This window comes from Columba livia, chromosome 1 (genome assembly GCF_036013475.1).
Source record: "Columba livia isolate bColLiv1 breed racing homer chromosome 1, bColLiv1.pat.W.v2, whole genome shotgun sequence".
Classification (NCBI taxonomy): Eukaryota; Metazoa; Chordata; class Aves; order Columbiformes; family Columbidae; genus Columba; species Columba livia.
This window is the reverse complement of record NC_088602.1, coordinates 200,192,832-200,216,453: the sequence shown is the minus strand read 5'-3', so window position 1 is coordinate 200,216,453 and position 23,622 is coordinate 200,192,832. Positions and strand designations below refer to the sequence as shown.

Genomic DNA, 23,622 nt, shown 5'->3' with positions numbered 1-23,622 from the left:
TAGGCAAAACAGAAGAGGGGGAAAAGGGATTGGGCATAATAGGTATGAAAACTTCCTGCTGTAGGTGAGTGTTTCAGAGCGGTGGAGCCTCCAATTCCCTGTTGCCAAATGGCTGCTCAGTGATCTGTGTGGCAACCCCATTCCCCTGTGATTTACATTAGTTGTTATAGGGAATATAAGAGTTACTGCCCTTAGCTGAATAATTAATACATTGGCATCTACATCACAGAAGACTTTTTTTGGAGTTTTCATCAGCTACTTTTTTCTGTTGAAATGGGGATGTTTTAAGTTTGGGTGTTGTTGGATTTTGCTTTTGGTTTTGTTTTTCTCTGCAGTTGTGTCTTTTGGCCTTTCATTAAAGATTAGGAATTTTTTAGAGGAGGCTAGGAATAAGTTGTTTGTTTGGTATACAATGGTATGTGAGTAGATCTGACAAATCAATGTCTCTGCCCTTACTGGCTATAGTTTTAGGGAATGGACTTGAACCTGAGTCTCCTCCCGCTCAGCATATTGTGCTCTTCAGTATTGCTGGGAACCAAGAAGTGAAGAGGTGCTCCAAATTGGATGAATTTTCTAAAGATATTTAGACTACTTGCATTTCAAGATGTAATCCTGATTGCTTCTACTTTGCCAAATAGATTTCCTACTTATACACCACATAAAATATAAACAAAGCCTTATACCAAGATTCCTAAACAGCAAAATTTTCCAACAGATTCCAGGCTACAACAAGAGATATTGATAAATCACCTGTCACTACTGAAGTGGAGCTCTACACATAATCCAAGAGATGATATTGAAAAAAATAAGCATGATTTAGGGGATTTTTGGAGGTCTGGTAGCTCAGGAAAGAGCAAATGATCTATACTGTCACTAAATTATGGTTGTCATAAAAGGTTTTCTTTAGTACGTATTATTGTTCTAGCAGGTTTATTATAATATCCTAGACAGTATCACCATGTATTCAGCAAATGTTAAATAACTTCAAAAAAACAGAAGTAATCTCCACAGATGTTATTGCAGAGTTCAGTCAACCTCTCCGAAGCATAACGGCCTAGAGGGAAAAACTCTCTGTTTCAGCGTATTGAATTTATAACAAGAGTCATGAAAATAACTGGGTACCAATGAAAACATTGTCTAAAAAGATGATGAAATTCTGAATAGGAAAGCTAAACTGCTGACAGTACAGCAAAAGTGCCCAGTAGTGTTGAGAACTGTTGATACTAGAAAAACTGAGCATAAAAATCACTTTACATCTGATGGTTTCTTAAATGAGAAGTGACACACAAATCTACGTTGCAGGAACAAATCTTCAAGATCGACTCCAAGTGTGAATCAGGGAAGGGACGCTGTTCTTTCAACCCTAATGTGAACACGGTGTCTGTTATGATCAGTAAGTAAAGATACTCCAAGTTGCTGAGGTCTAAATGTGTGTGATCATGCATAGTGTGGATTGACTGGATGGCTGAAATGAGCTGGACACAGAATTTAGCCTCCAAGGAGCCTTTTGTCTGGCTGATGGGCAAAAGGGTAGAGTCCGTCCTTGTTTCAAGGTTCTCATGAAGCTAAAGGTGGGTGTACAAATGAGATGCAGAAATGAGCTGTTGAAGGGGAGAAACAGAAAACACAAGATTGTCCCTTTTCCAGCTTACACATTTTTTCCCAGGGTCAGTTTCAACTTTTCATTACCCTGTCTAGAATTTCATGTTTGAACAGTTTCTGACCTTGTTCATCCTGACAGCACTTGTGTCTCATTTAATTATTTGTAAAATCTCAGAGTAGCCAGGGAAAGAAAGCCTGAAGACCTTAGTTACTTTGAATTTCATTTTTGTTGTCATCTCTGCTGTAGAGCCCACCAGCTATTGCTAGGCTCTTCACTCTTCAGTTGGCTTTATACCCAACCAATTCTGCAATTTTCTTCCATTTGAAAGCCCAGAAAGTAGTACAACTGACACACCTCAAATATTCTTATGGATTGGTGATGATTGTATTCAGTGACTGTAAGATATATGCCATACAAAGAATAACTGCAGTGTCTACTGCACTCCTAACTGAAGACTCAAAGGGGACATACACTTTATGCAACCTAAGTCATTAGTAAAAGATTATTTTTTTTTCAACCAAGAGTTACCATGTTACATATATATAGTGTAACCCAACCTTTTATGTTTGCTGCATGCTCACAGACTTCTTGTACCAAAGGCTTGATTTTTCAACATGTGCCTACTCCTTGCTATATTTTTTGCTATGAAGGAAACAGCAGTTGCACAGATTTTTCAGGCTTTCTTAGCAAATAAAACTTAGTGCACACAAGTATTGCATATTTCATCCAAGGTCTACAAGGGCGCAGTGTGTGGTATTTCTGCCGTTCAGCTTCCATTGAAATAAATGGCAATTAGATATTGTGCCTTTAAAGTTGGAGTCTTGTGGAGCTTAAAAAAGTGTCATATAGTCTATGCTACATGGTCTGTTAAAATATAATTTAACTTTTTTTCTTTTTTTGTTTTTTATTTAATTCCCCATTGCAAATATGTTTACTACAAAGGACAAGTGATTTCATTCACAAATGTGTGAAATGAAGCACCTTTCGAAGACAGGCAAATTCTACCTAGACATTTCTCTGAACCTTAGCTTCACTTACATCTTTATCTTACCGTGATCTATGATCAATATTTATAGATACCCTCTGTGTAAAGAAAATGTTTGCTCAAAGTCAGTGCTGGATTAATCCACTGCTACTCATTGCTGTTCTGGTATTATTAAGTGAATCATCTGTCATTAAAAAGTAAGGTTTCTTATCCTTGTTTCTTCTGGATTCTATGAAACACCATTAAAGTACATTGTTTCTGAATAACTGTATATACAGTAAGCTATTTTTCAATATATCTGTGACAGCTTTGTTCTTCTTAGTAGACTTCACGTTAACTTCCTTGATGTCTCAGTTATGTGACTGAAGAGGCCATCCCTAGTGTTTTACTTATCTTTCATGACATAATTAATCTACAAAGTTTAAATTATTCTGCAAAGGTTGCATTCGTTTTCAAAAGAGTCCCATAGATTGAGTTTTGTACTTTCTCCCTGATACTACAAAGTCCAATCACTTCAAAAACATTAAATTTAACAGAATTTAGCCTCAATATACATGTCAGAAAAGGAAAGATTTTGTAAATCTCAGCTTGAGTCAAAATGCAAGGCCTGAACCGATGGACTCTCTTCTGAGCATTCTTCTGCAGGAGGAATTCCTTCTCCTCACTTCAGAAGATGGGAAATACTGCCAGACTGGGTAACTCTTCAACAACATAAGAACCATTTTTAGATATAACTGCAATTTCTTGACAATTTTGGGCATCACTAACCTAGAATACAGCAGGAAATCTGATTCATCCTTCAAGGGAAAGTGATGCTATAAAACCAAATTTGAACTTGGTACAATTTGCCTTTGTACAAAGATACTTTTGCATCAAAGCAATTAAAAATGTGCTTTGAAGAAGCTTGACATAACTAACATGCAGGATACATGTCTCTCTCCATACCAAGATTCTGAGATATTTATAAAAGCAGGCATACCTCATCAATTCAGTAATTCCCCCAATAACAAAGAGAAGTAATGTGAACTGGTTGTGCTGAGCAGACCAAGCGCTGTGTGGAATTTAAGAATTTAACCCAAAGGATGTGGAGTTGACAGATGTCATCTAATACATGATTAGCAAGTAGATGCTGGGAATGCTTAAGACATAACTAATAACATTGATATGTAATAGGATTAAAATTACATGGTGGAGTACTATTGTTAAAGTGTATGGGCATGTGTATATGCATGGAGCTGTACATAACTTTTAGGGTGAACCATAATCATGATATCTTTCAGCCAATTTATTTCGTAAGGATAAAGCTCTGATGAATTGAGACAACAAGACCAGTATACAAAATCAGTCATAAATCAGTATAGATCTAACATCGTTCTGTCAGTACATGCTCAGGACGTAGATGCTTCACAAACATGCAGCAAAAGCATTGTTCAAATCCCCTGTGTATGAATCTTGTCATCACTGGGAGAGATGAGAGCAGAAGAGTGGCTGCTGGCTGCTCTGCAGGGGTTCAGCTCAGGCTCTAGCCAGCAGTAAAAAATCAAAATCTCCAGAGTTTTAATCTTCTCATGAGCCAATAGTCTTCCATATTGATGCACACACACACACACACACACATAGAGCATAAAAATAGCCTCAAGCGCTTCTGAACCTGTGACTCTTGCCAGCTTGACCACACTCTATGGGTAGTCCAGGAATCCAGACAAAAACATCAATCAAAGGACTCAGCTGTACTGGAATGTATTCAGCCACCACTCCCACTCTGAGAGTTTATTTTAGCTACTGTTTTCTGCTCTGGGGTTTCATTGTCATTAGTCAGTGGAAATTGCTTGGTTATTCATGGAGTAGAAAATGATAGTTGTATATGTAATTAGAATTGTAATTATATATACGTGTATTTTTGCAAACACGCAGACTCGCACAAACACAGATATACATCCTGACTGCTGGCCTGAGTTTTCAGCCCTGCACAGGGAGCTAAAGTTCATAGTTCTGTTAATCTAAGAGTTGCGTGTCTGATTCTGTTCAAGCATAATGACCCTATACTTAGAATCAAGTACATAAAAGGGGATAATTGTTGCTCCTTATTTCTCTGTATAAAGTTCAATAATATGATTGTCTGGCCTCTGCAATAATGAAGTCACTTGAGGCTGCCTGAGGCAGCCTTGAAAATACTGTTGCTAAAAATTGGCACTGATCTGTTGACTGCAATAGATGTTGTGCCAGTTTACACCAGCAATAAATTCAGCCCAGTCATTTTGTCTAATCCCATATCAAAAGAAGCTTTTTGAAGTACTTATTTAAAAAATTGAATGTGATTCTTTTTGATAATACTAGTCTGATGTACAGTTCTGCTGTTGCTGTTAATTATGTAGTTTTAAGCAAAATCTGATTATTCTTGTGCATTCTATATTGTCTTTGTAAATCAGAGAAAATCCTCATTTCCATGACCCAATATTTATCTGTATAGACTCCTGTGTAAATAAAGAGCTATTGAGTTTAAAATAAAAATAGATAAGTGAATATGGATTTCCCAAAAGCCATAAGAATGCATTTGATTTTTCCCTTTCATTTCAATCTTTGCAGATGAAGAGCTTTTTTCAGGGATGTATATTGATTTCATGGGGACGGATGCAGCCATTTTTCGGAGTCTGACCAGGAGGAATGCAGTGCGAACCGACCAGCACAACTCCAAGTGGCTGAGTGGTGAGATGACTCTGTTTTACCCGAGCTCTTAATGGTTTTCACAGAGATTCTGTTTTCTTTTGTTTAAAATAAAGAGCTCCTCTTTCAAAGAGTTTTTCTCTGAATGTAATTTACGGAGTTGAACCATGAAGAAATGTGTGTAAATACATATTGTAGAAAATCCAGAAAGGATTCACTACATGAGCCAACCTCTTAGACTACCCCACCTGATGGCCTTTTTTGCATTAAGGCTGAACCAAGCTATTAAAAGAAAAGTATATAAAACTTTCCAAATGGCAAGTGGTCAGACAATCTGACTTCTGTGGAAGAGCCTTCTTCACCTCCAATGCATCAGACATTGCCTTAAATCAGACTGCTTGATTTTAAGTCTTTTTTTCTAATGAATTGCCAACTTCATTTAATTTAGGCTGGTCCAACTCTATACAGAAGACTCACCACCAGTTGCCTTCAAAATATGTGCAGAAGACAGCCCCATTATCAGAGAAGTCGGTGATAATTATTACCATTTATTTCAGTGATAAGAAATAAATTAGCAAAACACAGTAGGAAAACTAATTTCTCTTGGCTTCACTGAAATCAATGTGAAAATTCTCCCTGACTTTACTGGTAAGAAGACATCTTCCAAATAAATTATTTTGAATTAAAATGGTGTTCAGCCCTCTGAGCAGAGATAGATGTCAAAGGTTACAGAGCAACTAACATAGCAGTTCCAGTTTAAAAAAGCCTTCAGGTATAAAAGATATATTATTGTGGTTTTGTCTTGACTATTTTTAGGGTGACTCTTGTTATTCCTGCATGGTTGTGAATACAGGGAACTCACAGGATTGCAATCAGAATAAATACAGTTCACTATGAATGGGAAACTATGTCTGTTTTCTATTTTTTCTTCTGTTTGCTATATATTCTTACACTTATCTGCACACGCCAAAGTATGCACCCTAAACTGAGTTAGGAAAATAGAACCATTAAAAAGCTTAATTTCTGAAAAATCTGCCTGTTACATATACTCAGAACAGGTACTTGACAAGCACAATTTATTTCCATGTTCTTTTAGAGTCAGAGTCATGACACTTGTTATATTGAGAATGGGCTTACATGAATAGAAAAATGCTGCAGTCTAAAGTTGGAGATCTAACCTTTGTATCAGATTGTTTGAAGATTTGTACTGGATTTCAACTGATCAAGCAATCTTGTATGATCATTGAAAAGACACAGCCTTCATGCAGGAAACTTCTTCCTTCAGAGAAAGGAGAAGGTCCTCTGAGCACTCTCACTACTATCCATTTTATTTTAGCATAGGAAATTGCCAAAAACATACATCCTGCAGGTATTGACACCAAAAAGGTTGGCTGCCTAATAAGGGATGGCAAGAAACTAGTGCATAGTCAACTTCATGTCATAATGTACATTTTATTATAAATTACATTACATTTTATATTACACTAGTGTTTTTTTACAATATTTTGTTTATCAGCCTCTGATATTAACTCAAATGCTGTTCAAGCATTTGCATATTTTGCTTTTTTCAGTGTTCCAACAGCTATTGTCCTCTCATGCATTTTTAAAGGACCTTATTTATTATTTTCCTAAAGAGTCTTTCAGCACCTTACTTTCATATTTAGCCTCCATGAGACTTTCCTTAAGTGCCCCTGGTAACACAGTGGTTCTTCCTTCTTATTCCTCCAAATCTTTGAATCTCTGCAGTAATCTAGTACTATTGTTTCTGTACTTGAATTACTTTTCTGAAAATCTGCTGTGGGATAAAATATGACGATGCAGAAACTTAAGGCTGACATCAAGAAGACATTTACCTGGTGAAATCTGGTATATCCACACGCGAGGGTAGAGCATGTAGCCTAACCTGCCACAGCAGTACCCCTATATGCATTATGTAGCATTTCCTTGAAGCAGTCTGTAGCTGTCAAATAATTATTTGCTTATACTGATACATCTTTTGGTTTCATCTTTTTGGTATGCTGTTTCATTTCAGAGCCTATTTTTGTGGATGCTCATGTTATCCCAGATGGCACTGACCCCAACGATGCCAAAATCTACTTCTTCTTCAAAGAGAGACTCACAGACAACAGTGGCAGCACAAAGCAAATTCATTCAATGATTGCAAGAATATGCCCAGTAAGAACTATTATGTTTGCCAGGTTGTTGGGACAAGCTGCTAGTGTGATATGATAAGTTAAAAGATGAAATGACTGAAAAGCCTTTGATTTAAATTTGAAACAAATTTCCTGGTTTACCTTCCACATTCATAATTAAAAAGAGCTGTTACTGAATACACAGATAGGGTCTGGGTCTGAACATGATATGTACATCTGGCTATACCTATAATGACACAGAAATTAAGATATTTAGAAATTTGTTTATCTCTTTGACTGACTTGGAGGAGTTACTAGTGTTGAATTTCCAAAGTTGCCATCCTTGCATGAATGAAGTATATTCTTTGCTTAGAAAAAAGGACAGTGAAGTCTTTTGTGCACATGTACACATAAACACACAAACACTCAAAATCTTCGAAATGCATTGAAATATCAGAGCAAAGATTTTAAATCAGTTGATTTAACTTTCAAATATTGTTTTTCATTTTTACAATATCTGTCCTTTCTGAGTTCTTGCAATGATGTATGTGTGAGCCTAACTTAACAAATGTGCACAGGAAAATTAAATTCAAGAAATATGGCTACTCCTGTGCAGTATTTAATTTATTATCACAGTGCTCCTCATTGTCTCTATTTCCTTTTTCATATCAACATATCAACTGTAGCTGAAAAGTTACTGAAGAAGCTATTAATATTTCTGTTGAAATGGATTTTTTCTTTTGATCAGAGCAAAATTATAAGCGCATAATTACAGCTAGCCTTTTCATTCATTCTTTTTGAAAGGTTCAGGAAGGTAGTTGTGAGCGTTTGTGTATTCCTTGTCTTTAATCTGAGTCTTCTTTAGAATCTGATGCTTTGTGTTGTTGTGCATAGGTGTAAGGGCGTGTTTGGGATTGTGTTAAACTCCTTCCCTGGCAATGTGATGAGGCATGTGATCTCTTTTATAATTTCTGTTTTCTATATTTTTGTGAGGGTGTCCAAATGCCTTTTTGAGTATTTTGCAAGATGACATTTCACACAATTATAGCTCTGTTTGTTATTGTTGTTGTAATAATGAAGTCCAGATGATTTCTGAAAGGCCTCAGCCTGTTCAGGCTTACACTGAAGCCAGTAGCAGAATCCCAAAGCCAATGAAAAAAAAAATCTGAGCCAGCCATATTTGTAAACTTGTATTCAAATGTTCATATATCAACACCTTTGTGACTGGCCAAATATGTTTATGCAATGGTACCAAAAGAAACCCCCCTAAAAGACACCTTACGGGTCACCCAAAAAATCTGATTACCAGTTCCAGGAACACCAGTGAAGCATGCACAGCATTACATCAAAATCAGGTTTGCCTAGCTTCTACATTTCCTTTTTCCCTTTCCTTGGGTGATATTGTGCTATGCAGTTGGGAAGATACTGCACTTATCTAAGGTGTTCACCGGCAGAATGAGGCAGGAGCTGCACCATCTGGTTTAGCAGTTGCTGTTTCCACCTTGCACTGGAGAGAGATGGAGAGATCCTTGAGCGAGCTGTGGCCAGGCCAGCTCTGGACCAAGCTAGCAGGACCTGCAACAGTGTAAACCCAGCTTGACCTATGCTAGCCATCATTTCTGAATTTGGTTCAGAGCATCCAACTCATGGGCCCACATGGCTTACTAGGTCAGATGCAGCTATACTGCTGCTAGGATTAGACGATACATCCTCCCATAGGACTGTTAGACCTTTAAGAGGTATCACAGACTTCTTCATGCTAGATGTCATGAAACAATACAGGTCTCCACAGTCCTTCCCAGTCATACCTACACACAGTGCTGCTGCACAAAATCTACTGCCCAACCCTCCCAAGCCTGCTAGCCCAGCACAGAAAGTCTGCTCAGAAAACTAGTTCTCGTTTTTCCTTTTTCTGGAGTGTTTAGATTAGGGGATTTTGTTTAGGCATATCTGCTTTTTAATAACAAATAAGATAGCATAATTCTTGAGATGATGAGTCAAATTAACCTGAAGAAAATGTGGGAAAGCCCAGTAAAATGTTCACTGTGTTGTATTTTTTTTTTTTCTAAAAGTATTATTGCTTTTCAGAATGACACAGGCGGTCAGCGTAGCCTTGTGAACAAGTGGACAACATTCTTGAAAGCAAGACTTGTATGCTCAGTAATGGATGAAGATGGAACAGAAACATATTTTGATGAATTAGGTATGGCAAGAAAATCTCTTAAAAGTTCTATTTAAATCCTGCACCCTGTGAATAGTTAATTATTGATTTTCATGCAACTCTTTAGTCAAGTTGTCACAGTAAAATCTTGGCCTTGTAGAAATTCACAACAAAATTCCACTTGCAGTTTTATGACAGGAAATGAAAATATTATCCATAAATCTCTCTGGGTAATTAGCATTATCTTTGAAATAAAAGTAATCTTGACTATGTAAAGAAATCATACATGTAAAGAGGTAATACTTGGAAGAGAACATGGAAGTGAAGACTATTGTTATTTTGTTCCTAGTTAGGATTATGACAGAGGGTCTTTTAACATACATCCCTTTGAAAAATTTTCTTATACCACTGTGTAACATACAGCTTTTCTGCAATACAGTTTTTCTTTTTTTGATCGATGGGTAGAGGCCTCAATTTGATAGTTCAAGATAATAGTAATAAATCCTGTTACTGGCACTAGCAATAATACATTGAATAAATATTCTGTGAATATTCCATACAACAGTCACAAGCTGTATAAGGAATTAATAGATGCATATCTTGATACATAAGTGCCAGACAACATTATTAGAAAGTTTCAAATTCTATGTTGTCCACAGCTGTGACAAACAAAGTTATAGTTCTAAATTCAGGTATTGGAAGATCTGGGATGTGTGTAAATATAAATAATTTAAATAGCTATTGGGCCCCACACTGTGGCTGCATCTGATTCTGACTTTCACTCCATTGTAATCTCTCTCCTTTTTCTCTGTCATTGTTCCTGATTCTCATTGTAGCAAATGGGGTTTTGATTTTTTTTTTTTGCTTTATGTCTTTACATTTGGTGTTCTTGCTTTGATTCAAAGTTTTGATACAACATGATGGGCCCAGGAGCAGATCCTAACGGAGTAACTGTGTAAATATGCAAGGTGCTGGGAGGACTGAATTTCAGAAGTTCCTAGTGCCTTCTGGCACTGCTACAGCAACTGGTTCTTTCAGAGTTGTGATTTACCAGCCCACTCCTCTTCAACAGAACTGCAGGACAACTGCTTTTAGTTTTCTGTATGATAGAATGGAGGACCAGCCAGAATAGGAGACAATGTCCTCATGCTGGGCTCTCAGCACAATCCTGTAGCAAAGAGTAAGAATACAACTACAGGTAGAAATTAATGTATAATACAGAAGTATGTAGCACTGCCAGTCCTGCACGATGAAGTCTTTTACTTCTGATATATTTAACAGAAAGTTTAAAAATTTCAGAGAGTTAATGAAGGAGCCACATAAATTTATGGAAAGCTAAAGACCATATTTTATGACAAAAAGCTCAAACAGTTCAGTCTTCTTACGTGTTTTAAAATAAATTTAAGAGGTAGTTTGATTAGTGTTAGTAAAAACATTTGTAAGGAAAATCTGTCAGAAATTAAAGTCTTTTTCACTGAAGGGTAAAAAAGATGTAATGGTGTGCAAATTCAGTTCAGTGAGCAGGTACAGTTTTGCATTGTGCAGTCAATGAATCCCTACAGAACAGAAGCTGGGAGATTTACATCTCTCTGTGCCTTCACTGCAAAGCTGTGTCTCATTCATATTGTGTTGAAAATGAGCTAGTGATGGCATCTAGAGTGTGTACTAGATGATAAAACACCTAATTGTCCTGCTTTGGATTACATCTGTCTGTCGGAACTCTCTGACCTACTGCAACTTAGATGTTTGCCTACTGTTGAGCAACCTGCTGAAATGAGATCCAGCTGAGAGAAACGTGAGACGTGCATCCTGAACATGTTTGGAAATCTTTGCCTTTTGTCTTCATAAAACTAGATGGCGTGGAGTTCATTTACAAAACTGTTTCTTAATGTTCAAGTGCTAGATTTATGCATATGCTCCATTCATATGATAAGTCTGCTTTTTCGCATTCAAGTCTGAGATAAAACTACTGTTGGCTTCAGCAGGAACAAAATCGTACTTTAAACTGGGAAATAATGTTTTATTAACATTCAAAATGTTTTCTCTTTTTCCTTTTTTTTCTTACAGAGGATGTGTTTCTTTTAGAGACAGATAACCCCAGAACAACACTTGTGTATGGAATTTTTACAACATCAAGGTAAATGAGGAGATTTAAAAAAAAATTACCTTTCTGAACTGCGCAGTTTTCTACATGAAAACTGAAAGTGATGGTTTGTGGTAAAGGCTGTTCTGTGCAACTTTGTATGTCAGCGATGGCCATTTTTTGCGGGAGTAATCGTCTAAGCATCGTTACTGAGACATACCCATATTAGAGCTCTGCTGCTTGGAGCAAACTGCTCCCTGACACACTGTCAGCTGGCACTGGAAAAACGTTTCTGTGAAGGGCCACATGTTTCCGTCAGCAGCGGAAAGCTAAATGACTTCAGCACAGTGAACTCGTGGCATCTGAGAGCACTTAACACCTCCTGAAGGACATCCAGCACCCCAAAGGATCAAACCAGGAATTCTTACATGAATTCATACAAATCATTTCCAGTCTCTCAGCTGGCAGATGATCGCACAGATGGCAAATAACCCATGTCAACTTCAGTTGGCTACAAAAAGACAAGCTGATATGGCATTTGATCACCTCCTCGCAGGCTTAAGCTCCCCATTATCAGTCTGTAGTATTCACTTACTTTCCAGTTTAGAAAGCATTCAATGTGCTCCCAAGGGCAGTGGAAGTACCAGATATGGCTGACTATGCTGAAACTCTCCACAAAGATAAACCAACAGGTGGACCGACAGATTCTGCCAGCTTTACTTTTATTTATTTTACTTTTCTCTTCCCCTCACCACAGCAGAGCTACTGCTTAGTGATTTCTGATATGCTATCCTGTATTATTTAGCTGTTATTACTTACCTTCAAAGAGGTCTTTTTGCTTGTTTTAAAATTTAATTTCATTTATATGATCAAATTAGCAATTTATTTAACTTCTTACTAGTAATTTCTTTAAGGGAAATTTCCAGTAAAGGAATCCTTGCACAAAAAAATATTTTTTCCTGATAAAATTTTCTGTCTTCTTTCACGTGGATCCAAGGATCTGCTTTCTAAAATGTGTCAACCAGCCAGGAAAATATGATTTTATGATATTTAATTGGTGAAAAGAGAATCCCATAGCTAGTAAACATCTGGTGCTGTCTACATTTTATTATTCCTACTGCACAAAAAGAGAAAATGCTGAGGTTACGTTTAGCAGTAAAACCACACTTATGATTAGGTTGTGGATGCAACATGCCTGAGCTGGAAACACTTTTACCTAATTCTCCTGGTATTCCTGCAGTGGAAATGAGGTTTGAATCACAGAACCATATAAGGTGACAACAAAGAGAAAACTTCACATTTTCCTGGCTATCAAGCTGTTTTCTCTCTCTATTGGAGTTTTCACACTCATGCATTTCTGATATCATTAACCACATGGTCTATGCTTGCTTTCTCTTTGCTTGACTGTAGATTGTATGTGTTACCTAGTTACATACAGTGATCTTAATTATTTTTACTCCTTAGCAATTCATTTATATTCAGTTCTGTAGACCTCCAACTTATAACAGCAGCAAGAGAGAAATGTCCAAGCAAATAGTAACTATTAGTACTTTTATCTAAACCATACAGAAGGAAACCAAGTAATATTGAAGCAAATTGTTTTGGAAGCATAGTCTGCTGTAAATCTAGAATAAAACATCTGGAAAGATTAAATACATTTCTTAAAACCTATTAATACCTACTAAAATTTCCACTAAAATACCATAATCTATCTAAAAGGCTCCTTCTGCTAATCCATATATAGCCGAGGGCAATATGGATCACACTTTCCTTGTTTAGACACTATGTCTAATGTTTTCAGTTTGTTTCTGGAGTTGTTTTTTCTCTTTCAATTGAAAACAGAGGGTCACTTGGCTTATCTTCATCCTACAGTTAACATCAGACAGATTTCAGACTGTCCAGAATTTCCACTTTGTTAAGATAAATATCCCAAACTTCACGTGAAGTGAGAGAAAGAAAAAAAATAAAAGGAGTTAATTGACTTCAGTCAGCGTTAGCATCACTCCCAGTGCACTAATCATCATGAGGGGACGGAGGCCACTCAGGCTTGTGCTGGCTGAAGAGACATCTGAGACCACTGCTGAACCCAGAGTGGTGGAAAAATAGGCTCTTCTCATAGGTGACCCCCCAGGTTCTCTTCAGGAAGAATCAAACTTCAACCCACTTGAAAGGGTCTTTCTAAGATCAGTTTTGTGGGTGGATTTGAGGACTATATAGAAGTAATTCCTTTAAAGCCACAACCTGTCCTCATTTTGCTTAGAAAAGCTGCCAACGGATTATAATAATCTAGCTAATTGTAATTGTGCTGGACGTTTTGATTAATATTTTAGCCATGTATTTTAGGAGGCTCATGAAGGTCTTGTGGTTAATATACGGGTAGGGAGTTCTGGAAACCTGTGCTGAGCTTGGCAGTACAAAGTTTATAAAACTCTTGTCTCACTGAAGTCAGCAATATTTTTGCCATTGTTTTAACTGAGGCCAGATTATATTTCTTTTATATTTAACATTAGGAAATTTTCTTATTCTGCCTGTAGGGTGGTACCTTCCTCCCTCTTTTTTTTCAGTTCACTGTTCAAAAAGGTTCTAGGAGTCTTAAGGAGTAATAGTGTATGTTGGAAAGCTAGATTAGTTGATTCTAAATGTATTAAATCTAAATGTATTAATGCTACAGAAGCATTAAATTCTATTAAATATATTATTTCAGAGGTATCTTTCATCATTGGGCTGTGCAAAATGATGGAAAAGCTATACAAAAGTTGGTACATTGCAATACTTTTTCCTACTGTCTTACAGCTCCATATTTAAAGGCTCAGCTGTGTGTGTGTATCATCTATCAGACATCCAGACTGTGTTCAATGGGCCATTTGCACACAAGGAGGGCCCAAACCACCAGCTGATTCCATATCAGGGCAGAATTCCGTACCCACGACCTGGCACTGTAAGTACGAAGATGTTTATGCAGGCTTGCCAATTACTTGTCTTTGTTTAATACATAAATAAATATTATTTATCCTAGGAGAATGGACTATACGTGACTATGACGCTTAGTTACTGTTCAGAACAGTTTTATTTACTTCGCAGCTTGCCATACGAATCACGTAGTACCTGGAAATCTTCTAGAAAGAAACAAAATGTTAATCACTCTTGCTGTTTCTGCTGAAAAGGTTGCAAGAATTATTTCATTAGATGGCAGTCATATGTTTGCATGTGCATTTACATTTTGTGTGTATGTTTGAACGAAAGATAGTTAAATAAGTAAGCATACAAGGACACTGTTGTGTGTTCTGCAGTTTGGAACCAAACGTCTCTGTCTGTCTTCAGTCTGTAGTAATTTTCCATAGTTCTGTAAAGTTTTGCAGCTCTACTGGGTTACTTGGAAGATGCAGCAGGAGAAAAAGGCTTCTGGGACTTGCCATTTGACTAGGTGTAATACCCTGTGAGGCACTGAATCTTAGACGAGAGAGATTGAAATAGATCAGTTTTCATGCCCACCAGTTCATACAAATCCTCCTTGTTAAGAATGCCTTTTGCATGCCTTGAAAAGTTTTCAGGAATTTCTTTCACTTTATCATGGGTAGTAATAATCTTCCAATAAATTCGGTACACCTTTAGAGCTAGCTCAGTTTTCAGGTTTTACAAAAATGTCCCATGAAAGATTTTAAACAAAATTTTTAATCACCTTTATGGTGTATATAAATTGCTGTTGATGCACTTTTGTCTTTATTTATTTATTTACTTATTTCCACTATTCTTAATTTAGATATAGCACAAGTATGAAGTCTAATCTTTCTAGTTTTAATGAAGAATATATGAACTATCTCTAGAATCTTCTCTAAATCCATATTTGCTAAATGAAGCATGGTAGCATGGCATTTTATTGACTCCTATGAAGTCTTCTTACTATTTCTTAAGTATCAGAATTAAATAAGTATACACAGAATCATAGATCATCTCTTAACAATGTAGCTATGATTTATTTTTTAGATTAATACTTTGTTGCTTTTTCATTATCACAAGAAATTGAATTTTATTTTAATTTTGAAAGTCACTGCAAGAACCCTTAACCATGTTAATGTTTCAATCATATTCATCTTTGTGCTGTAGATCGTTCTCTGTCATATACTAATGCACAGATACATGGAATAGCTCTCCTTGTTCACAGAATTCTCCATGACATTTTAGTGCAGTTATTACTGACTAAAAGATTTAGGAGTTCATGTTCCCAGATCTCTAGAATTAGCTAATCAATACCTGATATTCCACTAAGGTTTAATGCTTTGCAATTAATTCATACAGCTCTAATCTCATGAATTCACTGAGGCTTTAAGCTTAAACTTTGCAAAAAAAAAAAAAAAAATAGAAAATAAATGGTCCATTTAAACAGGAAGTTTCAGGCTCTTGTGATTAGTCACATTTCACAGTTTCTTGCTGCTTTAGAATATTGTATTTGCATGTGTTTCCTCAACCACTGCCATGTTATTCTTGGTTCACCTCATGGAGCCTTATGAGGCATTCCAGATGGGCCTAAGGAACTTGGACAGCACAAGGAAAAGGGAAAAAGAAAACTGAGATTTGGATTTAACATGATGACAGAAATTATCTCGATTTTTCAGATATGCCATTGAGCTCTGAATTTGAAGATAAATTCTTAGATCGTACCTCACACAAAAAATAAAGCCAAAAGAGATTCTTTTAAGATGATCATTGCTGGTTTTCTGATCATTGGCTTTTCTGTGCTTCCTGACAATTCAGTCACAACACAATATCTTAAAGGTATATTTGCTTAGCTGGAACCTGTTTGGCTTTGCTTTTATTTCACTGCCAAAAAGTACCACCTTTAGATGCATGACACAAAATATTTTTCACTTGTGTCAAGGCATCTGTAAAAATCAGCACGTGGGGATTTTTTTGCTGCTCAAAATTTGTGTTCAGAGGTTGACTTTGAATAGCCATGCTTGCAGACTGTGGAACATGAGGCTCTTTCCCCTGGAATGCAGGTTTTTTGCAACTGCTGGGATGCTGGACTATACAGGGTTGCCTTTTTATATGACTTGGAAATTCCTATTTTACAGTTGCCTAAAGAGATATTCATACTAAACCTCTGGGCAGAAATGTTGGAGTGCATTGAATAAGCAGTGAAAAGGCTTAGATATAGTTTCAGTAGGATTAAATAAAGCAATATGTTCATTTGGCCATAATCAGCTCCACGGTGTTTGGCTGCCCTTTACTAAGTACCTTTTTTTATTATTATTTCTCCACAAGCAAAACTTACTTATGGAAAAAGAAAGGGGAAAAAATTACATAATTGGCATCTTGCTACTAAATTCAGTGATGTTTGAGGATAGTTTCCATTTTTCAGACTTTACAGAAATAGTTTTTGTAACTACGCATGTTGGAGAATATGCTGTAAATTAAAGAATTCATTTTCTCTCTGCAACCTAACTGTGTGGTGATCAACTGTGAACATAATCATGGTGTAGCCAAGCCCTTGAATGAGGTGTGAAGGATAAACATTCAACCCCTCCAGGAAAGGGTGAGCTTACGGGATTCTTCAGTAACATCTTTTGCTCATCGTTGGTTTACACAGGACATAGCAAAAGAATTAATTGATTAAAGATGTTTGTCAAGGCTTTGCTCATAACAACAATATAATGGAAGTTTCTAGGGTCATACTGGGGTGAGCCATAGCACAGACGTTTTTTCAGGAAGTCACAAGCGAAGGTCTTATGATCTCCAAGTCAAGAATGGAAGATATGGAAAGTATCAGAGAAAGTCTTTTCACTGAGATGGGCAGGAAAGGAAAGTGTAGTTTGAACTGCTCATGAAACAGAATCTCTCTGGAGAGGAACTGGGGTCTGACAGACCACTACCAAGTAGAATATTCTTGCCAATAACCTACAGATTTATGAAGACAGTTCTTTTATCAGAATTTGTCGCTAATCTTAGCAGATAGTTCCACACATTTCCTGGAAGACTGGATGGAAATGCCATATAGGGAAAGAGTAGAGCAAGCAAGATGGTCAGAATTCAATTTTGTTAGGACCTAGAGGTCTATCGTGTAGTGTCATTTCTTACAAGAATGAAAACAAAACCCTCAGGATAAATAAGAGTGCAGAAGAATTAATTGTCAAGGATGCCAGATGAAAAAAGAGACCTATACCTGAGCTGAGTTCTGGTTCTTCTTCCTGAAGGTAACTGTTCCAGAGCAGTTTCTTTTAAAGAATTCCTACCAGACCTGTTCTACTTTGTATAAATGATTAAATCTTAATTGAGGCAGAAGGAGATTCTAAAGCCTGGGATTAGGGTGCAGTCCCATCTCTACTTTGTTCCTGGTATTGCCCAGTGAATAGTTTTTTACGTGCAGAAGATGGAACAGTTTTTAGCATCGAGGGTAGAACGTGCATTCCTGCCTGGTGGTTAAAGGGATCCTCTGGGAGGTGAAGACCCAGATTCTAACATTTGCTCACATCAGGTAGCTGAACACATGACTCATATACCCACAGCGAGTTTCCTAGTCTCTCAGAGTGTGATTCATTTTATGTAATTTTAGCCATCTAAAAGCAGGGTATCCAGTCTGAATTACTGACTACAGGGGAAATCTATATGGCTAAGAATAAATGCCTGAGTTGGAGACAGTAGAAGTCAGGTGAGGTAAATCTCTCCCTAAGCTACTAAGCTATTTTTATGTCTGGTTTGACCAGAAATTCCATCCTAGATGTAAGAATGGTCCTCATCAAAATAAATAAGTTTCCATGAAATGCTTCATATTGAACAAATCAACATTTTCCAACTGGAAAAATATTGTGTTGAAATATTTCTGAATAGCTCCAATACTGCAAGTAGAGTTTCACAGCTCAGTAATCTGCTAAAGGGTAAAAAGAAAGTTCAGAAGCCACAATAAGAAGTGTAGTAACGATGGCTGAATAAAAAGTAATGTAAAGTAGCACAGGTACATCCAGAACATTGTACCAGTTACTGACATAGCTCCTGAATTTCTTCCCACAGTCTTCTTTTAGTTTCACTCTCAGTAAGCACTTGAGCATTCTAAGATTGCTTTTATTTCCTCATGAGATCCAGAATGCCTCAGAGCTGATTGTTTGGCTGGTTCTTCATTATGTTTAAGGAAGCATCCAGAGTATTGAGTAACCTCTGCAGAGAGTAAAGTGTGAACAAGATCCTGTGAATGGTCAGCCTTCTCAGACGTAAATGAGTTGTCATGAGACTCCCTCATAAACTCCCTATCATTGTTTTTTTCAAATGAAGATAAGCCACAGGCTCTTTTACAATTTCATAATCAACACAGTAACTAGAAGAATATTGAACATATTACAGTTAATATCAGATTTCATCTTTTGCCTTTGTACTAAATCTATAACTAATCATCTGCAAAAGTTTGGTAGCTTTCCATACCAATGATTTGAATTTTTTTTTTCAACAGGCAGTTGGGAACATAAAGAATGTGGAAATAGGTCCAGAAGTATGGATCTTTGCCATCAAGATGGGTTTTGAAAGTGCAAAAATATGTTTATGTTTGTTTTATCTGAACTGATGTGAGTTCAAAGCACAGCTATTCAAACACTTCATTCCCATTGCTGGAACATAATTACTTTCAGTCAGAATCTGAAGTGCTCTTTCGGGAACTTGCTTTGTCAACTATCTGTCAATATTTGTAAACGACTAGGAGATGAAAACTCTCTGAAGGATGGTCAGTATTGTTAAGCCTTGCTGTGCATGTTTTTAACAGTGTCCAGGAGGAGCTTTTACACCTAATATGCGGACAACCAAAGAGTTTCCAGACGATGTTGTGACCTTCATCAGGAATCACCCATTGATGTTTAATCCCATTTACCCAATACACAAGAGGCCATTAATCATCCGGATAGGAGCCGACTACAAGTATACAAAGATTGCTGTGGATCGAGTGAATGCTGCTGACGGAAGATACCACGTCTTATTTCTTGGAACAGGTAAGACAAACTTATCAATAGTCGTTTTCCTCCATCGCATTAAAATTTCCAATCAGCTCAGATCGGTCCATCTTACAGCTTTCAGAATTGTTTGATTAAACACATTTGCTGTCTAAAAAATGTCTATAGAAATTAAAAAATTATGTTCTTTTTATTTTCAGTGCATTTTTACGTTTCTTATAGACATCAATTATGTGCAAGAAATGCAATGTATTGATATGAATATTATTTGAGACAGAACTCAACACTAGTGTATATTGTGTTTGATCTAAATTATTTTTCTCTGGAATATGGTTTTTCTGCAACATGATTCCACATTAGAATTTGATGCTCCCTAACATTAGTAAAAATACCAAAACCTGGCTTTGTATTGCTTTGTATGCGGTCATCATCATTATTTAATATATGCTGTGTAAGCTACTTCTGAAGAAAAGTACAACCTGATCAGGATGTTACAAAGGCAGAAATAAGAATGCCACAACTCTACAAAAACAAAACAAAACAAAACAAAACAAACTTGGAGTCCCAGCAGTAGTGGACACAGAGAATCAGAGATTTTGATCCAAGTATTCTAAAATAATTTCTGTCTAATAAAACCTACATTTTGTTTCTACTTACATCAAATTTGAATCTGGTGTTATGCTGTCTTCAGGGAACAGGTCAAGTGATTCTCACACTGATCAGTTCTGATTTTTTTAAATATTCAGACATGAATCACACTCCTCTGATGGAAGCAGACGAGCAGAGTCATGCTCTGGCTAGACCCTAGAATGCATTCACATCTGAAACTCCCGCTGGGTTAACAGGGCATTATAGGTTGATTGGCACAAAGGCTAATCTTTTTTTACTGCAGATGGTTTCAAGTAGAACAAAGGAAAAGAACTCCAGGAGAACAAATATATCTCTGAACATCAGAAAATAATTATAGAAATGGCTTTCATTGCTTATATACTTCACGTATTATTGGGGTCCTGGTTGTTTTCTGCTTGTACGATAACTGTGTCTACCAGCGAACTCACATGGGGCTCGGAATAACCATTCTGTTATAATAGACTTAGGAAGCTGGTGCTGAAAATTCTCTCAAGAATCTCAGGCTTCTATAAGGGCAGGATTAAAAGGAACTATCTTCACTTATTTCAGAAAAACCTCCCCAGCTATCAAAATCAGCAGGGTGCCCTTGTGCCTAAGAAGACAAGCTGCATGCTGTGATGTCTTAGCAGAAGTATATCCAGCCAGCAGGCTGCTGGAGGGGATGCTTCCCCTGTATTAAGGTCCTGTCAGGAGTACCATGTCCACTTGTGGGCCCCCCAGTAAAACGAAAACGTTGACCTAATGGAACAAGATGAGCTGAGAGACTGTAGCGTGAGGTGTATGAGAAGAGGCCGGGAGAGTTGAGTTTATTCAGAGAAAGCTAAGTTTAGTGCCACTGACACCTATCTAATGGGACAGTACAACTCGCTAATGGAAATAAACAGATCTGGATTCTTCTCAAGGTGCTTGGTGTCAGGGTGAGAGGCAATGAACATGGGAAGTTGCAATGTAGGACATTGCAAGGGCCCAGAGAGGTTGTGAATTCTCCTTTACACAATCATAGAATAGTCTTCTTCCTCAGAGTCTCAAAGGATTAAAACACAGCCCGACACAGCCCCAGGCAACCTGCTTTGGTTGGACCTGCTTTGAGCGGGAGACTGGACCAGATCAGTTCTCAGACCACCTTCCAGCCTACAGGGTTTTGCAGTTCAATGAAAGGAAATGGGAAAAGATAAATGCTTTGTTCATATTCTTGTGTCAGTTACCAGGTCACCATCTACTGTACTGTGAATGCTTAGTGTACTGTGAGGCATAGTCAAGGTAGGAGAATCTCAGGCTAATGAATTACATTAGAAATTTCATCAATTTTTGATCTGTTTTTTCTTGGTTGGCAGTTGCTAAATGATTTTTAAGTTGTTCTTGACCATCTTTCTAATTCTATTTGCAGAGTCATTGGAAACTACCAAATAAAGTTAATTAGGATAGGCCTTTCTTCTTGAAGTGAGGGTTCTTTTTCCCCACTCTTTAACATGTAACCACATTTTCTTTTTACTTTGTTTAATGCAGCTACAGTTTTTGACTTTGGGACCCTTCAGGGTCATTTTCCTCCTTTCCTACAAAAGTGAAGAGTCTTTGTACACTATTGAAGAAATATAAGAAGTATTAATAGATATTGTCCCTACTACTGTTATACGACTCCACAAGAACTCCTAGTAAAAGAGAAGGTTTGCTTTTCTATTAGCTTTATTCCCCACCAAATCTCTGTGTTTAGCCAGAGTAATAGCTTGGTAGGCTAGTACAGATCTTTCAAATGAATGTTTTATAGAAGAGCCATTGTTTTAAAATGTTCTCTAAATATCTGATGTTAATTGGAGGAAAATTCTACTAAAGATTAGTGGAAAAGTTTCCAACCAATATAGGATTCTTAATGTAGCAGTGATAGTTAATACTGGAAATGTACTGAAAATTTGAAATGTGCGTGAAAATGCACAATACTGATATTTAGCATTTCCATAATTCTGCAAGAGATACAGTTCCTTTCATTTTATAATCTAATTAGCTCCCGGCTTTTTAGGTGATCAGTGTTGTCTCACTCATACACCTGTTACTAGTTAGAAACATTAACATACTTCAGCTTGTTCTTATGTTTTGTTAATCCTCTGCTGTGTATTAGCACAGGGTCCATTATGGTATAAATACGTAAACTGCAGCTCTTGATACTTTATATTCGTTGCTTTATCTTCTGTGTTACACTGGAGACAAGGATAATTGTCTGTCTGCTTTCTAGTTAGCTGGAGGGGAGGCATTGTTCTCCCTGAGAGGGGCACAGGACATTAATAGCTTCCAAGATCTTCCTCAGAAGAAACTGGTGCAATGTAAGTTACTGCATTTCTCAGCCCTTTTAAATAAAATTGATCAAGTTTCAGCCACTGAGAGGAGAAACTTGTTTTCTTTATTCTCTGCTTCTGTGAGACTCCAGAGGATTCGATAGAGATATTAACTGTCAAAAAGAATGTTGAGGAGATTTGCTTTGGTGTCAGTTCATCCCAGCAAATGCAAAAACCACATTGTATAGGAGAATTTCATGTGATAATTTCCTTGGGAGCCTGGAGCCCCACAGCCGGAGACAGTGGGACTTGACACCTGGTGACAATTACACTCAGCTTGGATGATGAGTTACTGCTGCTGAACTGAGATGTTGCCAGCCATGTCTGTCACTGTCAGTGACCTGTCTCGTGCTTGAAATTGGAGTGTTTTATGTCTTGCCAGATGCAGAACACAGAAAATGTTTAGCTTTGCCTCTCTTCCTCCTCTATAGCCTCAGTAATAAATCAGTTCCTGAATGCAAGTGAAGAATAACAGAAGTAGAAAGCTCCAAGAACCCCAGTGGTTTTCATCGTGTCACCATGGCATGGGAGGATGTAGGCAGCTGTGTAGTTTTTTCACATTAGTGTGAACTAAGTTTAGTGTTTCCTTCACACCCTGAAACAAAAGTGCTGAGCTGCTCACAGAGGCTGATCTATGTCCAGAGTTAATATGTTACTTTTCTTCCTTGCTTGCCTACATTGCTAACAAAGTAAGTTCCAGGGACAGACATTGTTCTTGCAGCATTTCACCCGCTTTTCAAATTATAACCATCTTCTATTTTCTCTATGCTTTTCAACCTGAATACTCCCAAAGCACTTAACAAAGCTTGCTGGTTTTGTTAAGTCCGCCCAAAGGGATCTCTTTGGCACACTCTGAAATGAGTTGATTTAGAGTAAGGAGCAAGTCTTTATTAATAAAGAGCAGTGCTACAAGAGAAGGGTGCTGTACACCTCATCTTCCCAAACAGAAACACAAGGGACAACTTACTTGCATATAATGTAATCACTCATCTGCATATTTGACAAGGGCGGTGCTGATAATACCTTTTCCCTGTGCAATGAGTAATAGCATAAGCAGTTAGGGAATTTGGGGTTAGAGTTCTGCTTCGCTTGTCCCATTTCTGTGGTAG

The 23,622-nt window shown here is 37.2% G+C and overlaps 1 protein-coding gene across 2 annotated transcripts in view; it reads left to right on the top strand.

Moving 5' to 3' along the window:
* SEMA3C (semaphorin 3C) overlaps positions 1-23,622 on the top strand; it is a 122,620-nt gene that overhangs the window by 78,107 nt on the left and 20,891 nt on the right. For both annotated transcript variants that reach the window (XM_005512068.3, XM_005512069.3), the window contains exons 6-12: positions 1,303-1,393; positions 5,175-5,294; positions 7,285-7,427; positions 9,473-9,587; positions 11,613-11,682; positions 14,422-14,566; positions 19,373-19,595. In XM_005512068.3, the coding sequence (XP_005512125.1) occupies positions 1,303-1,393; positions 5,175-5,294; positions 7,285-7,427; positions 9,473-9,587; positions 11,613-11,682; positions 14,422-14,566; positions 19,373-19,595 (907 nt within the window). The remainder of the gene's footprint in view (positions 1-1,302; positions 1,394-5,174; positions 5,295-7,284; positions 7,428-9,472; positions 9,588-11,612; positions 11,683-14,421; positions 14,567-19,372; positions 19,596-23,622) is intronic.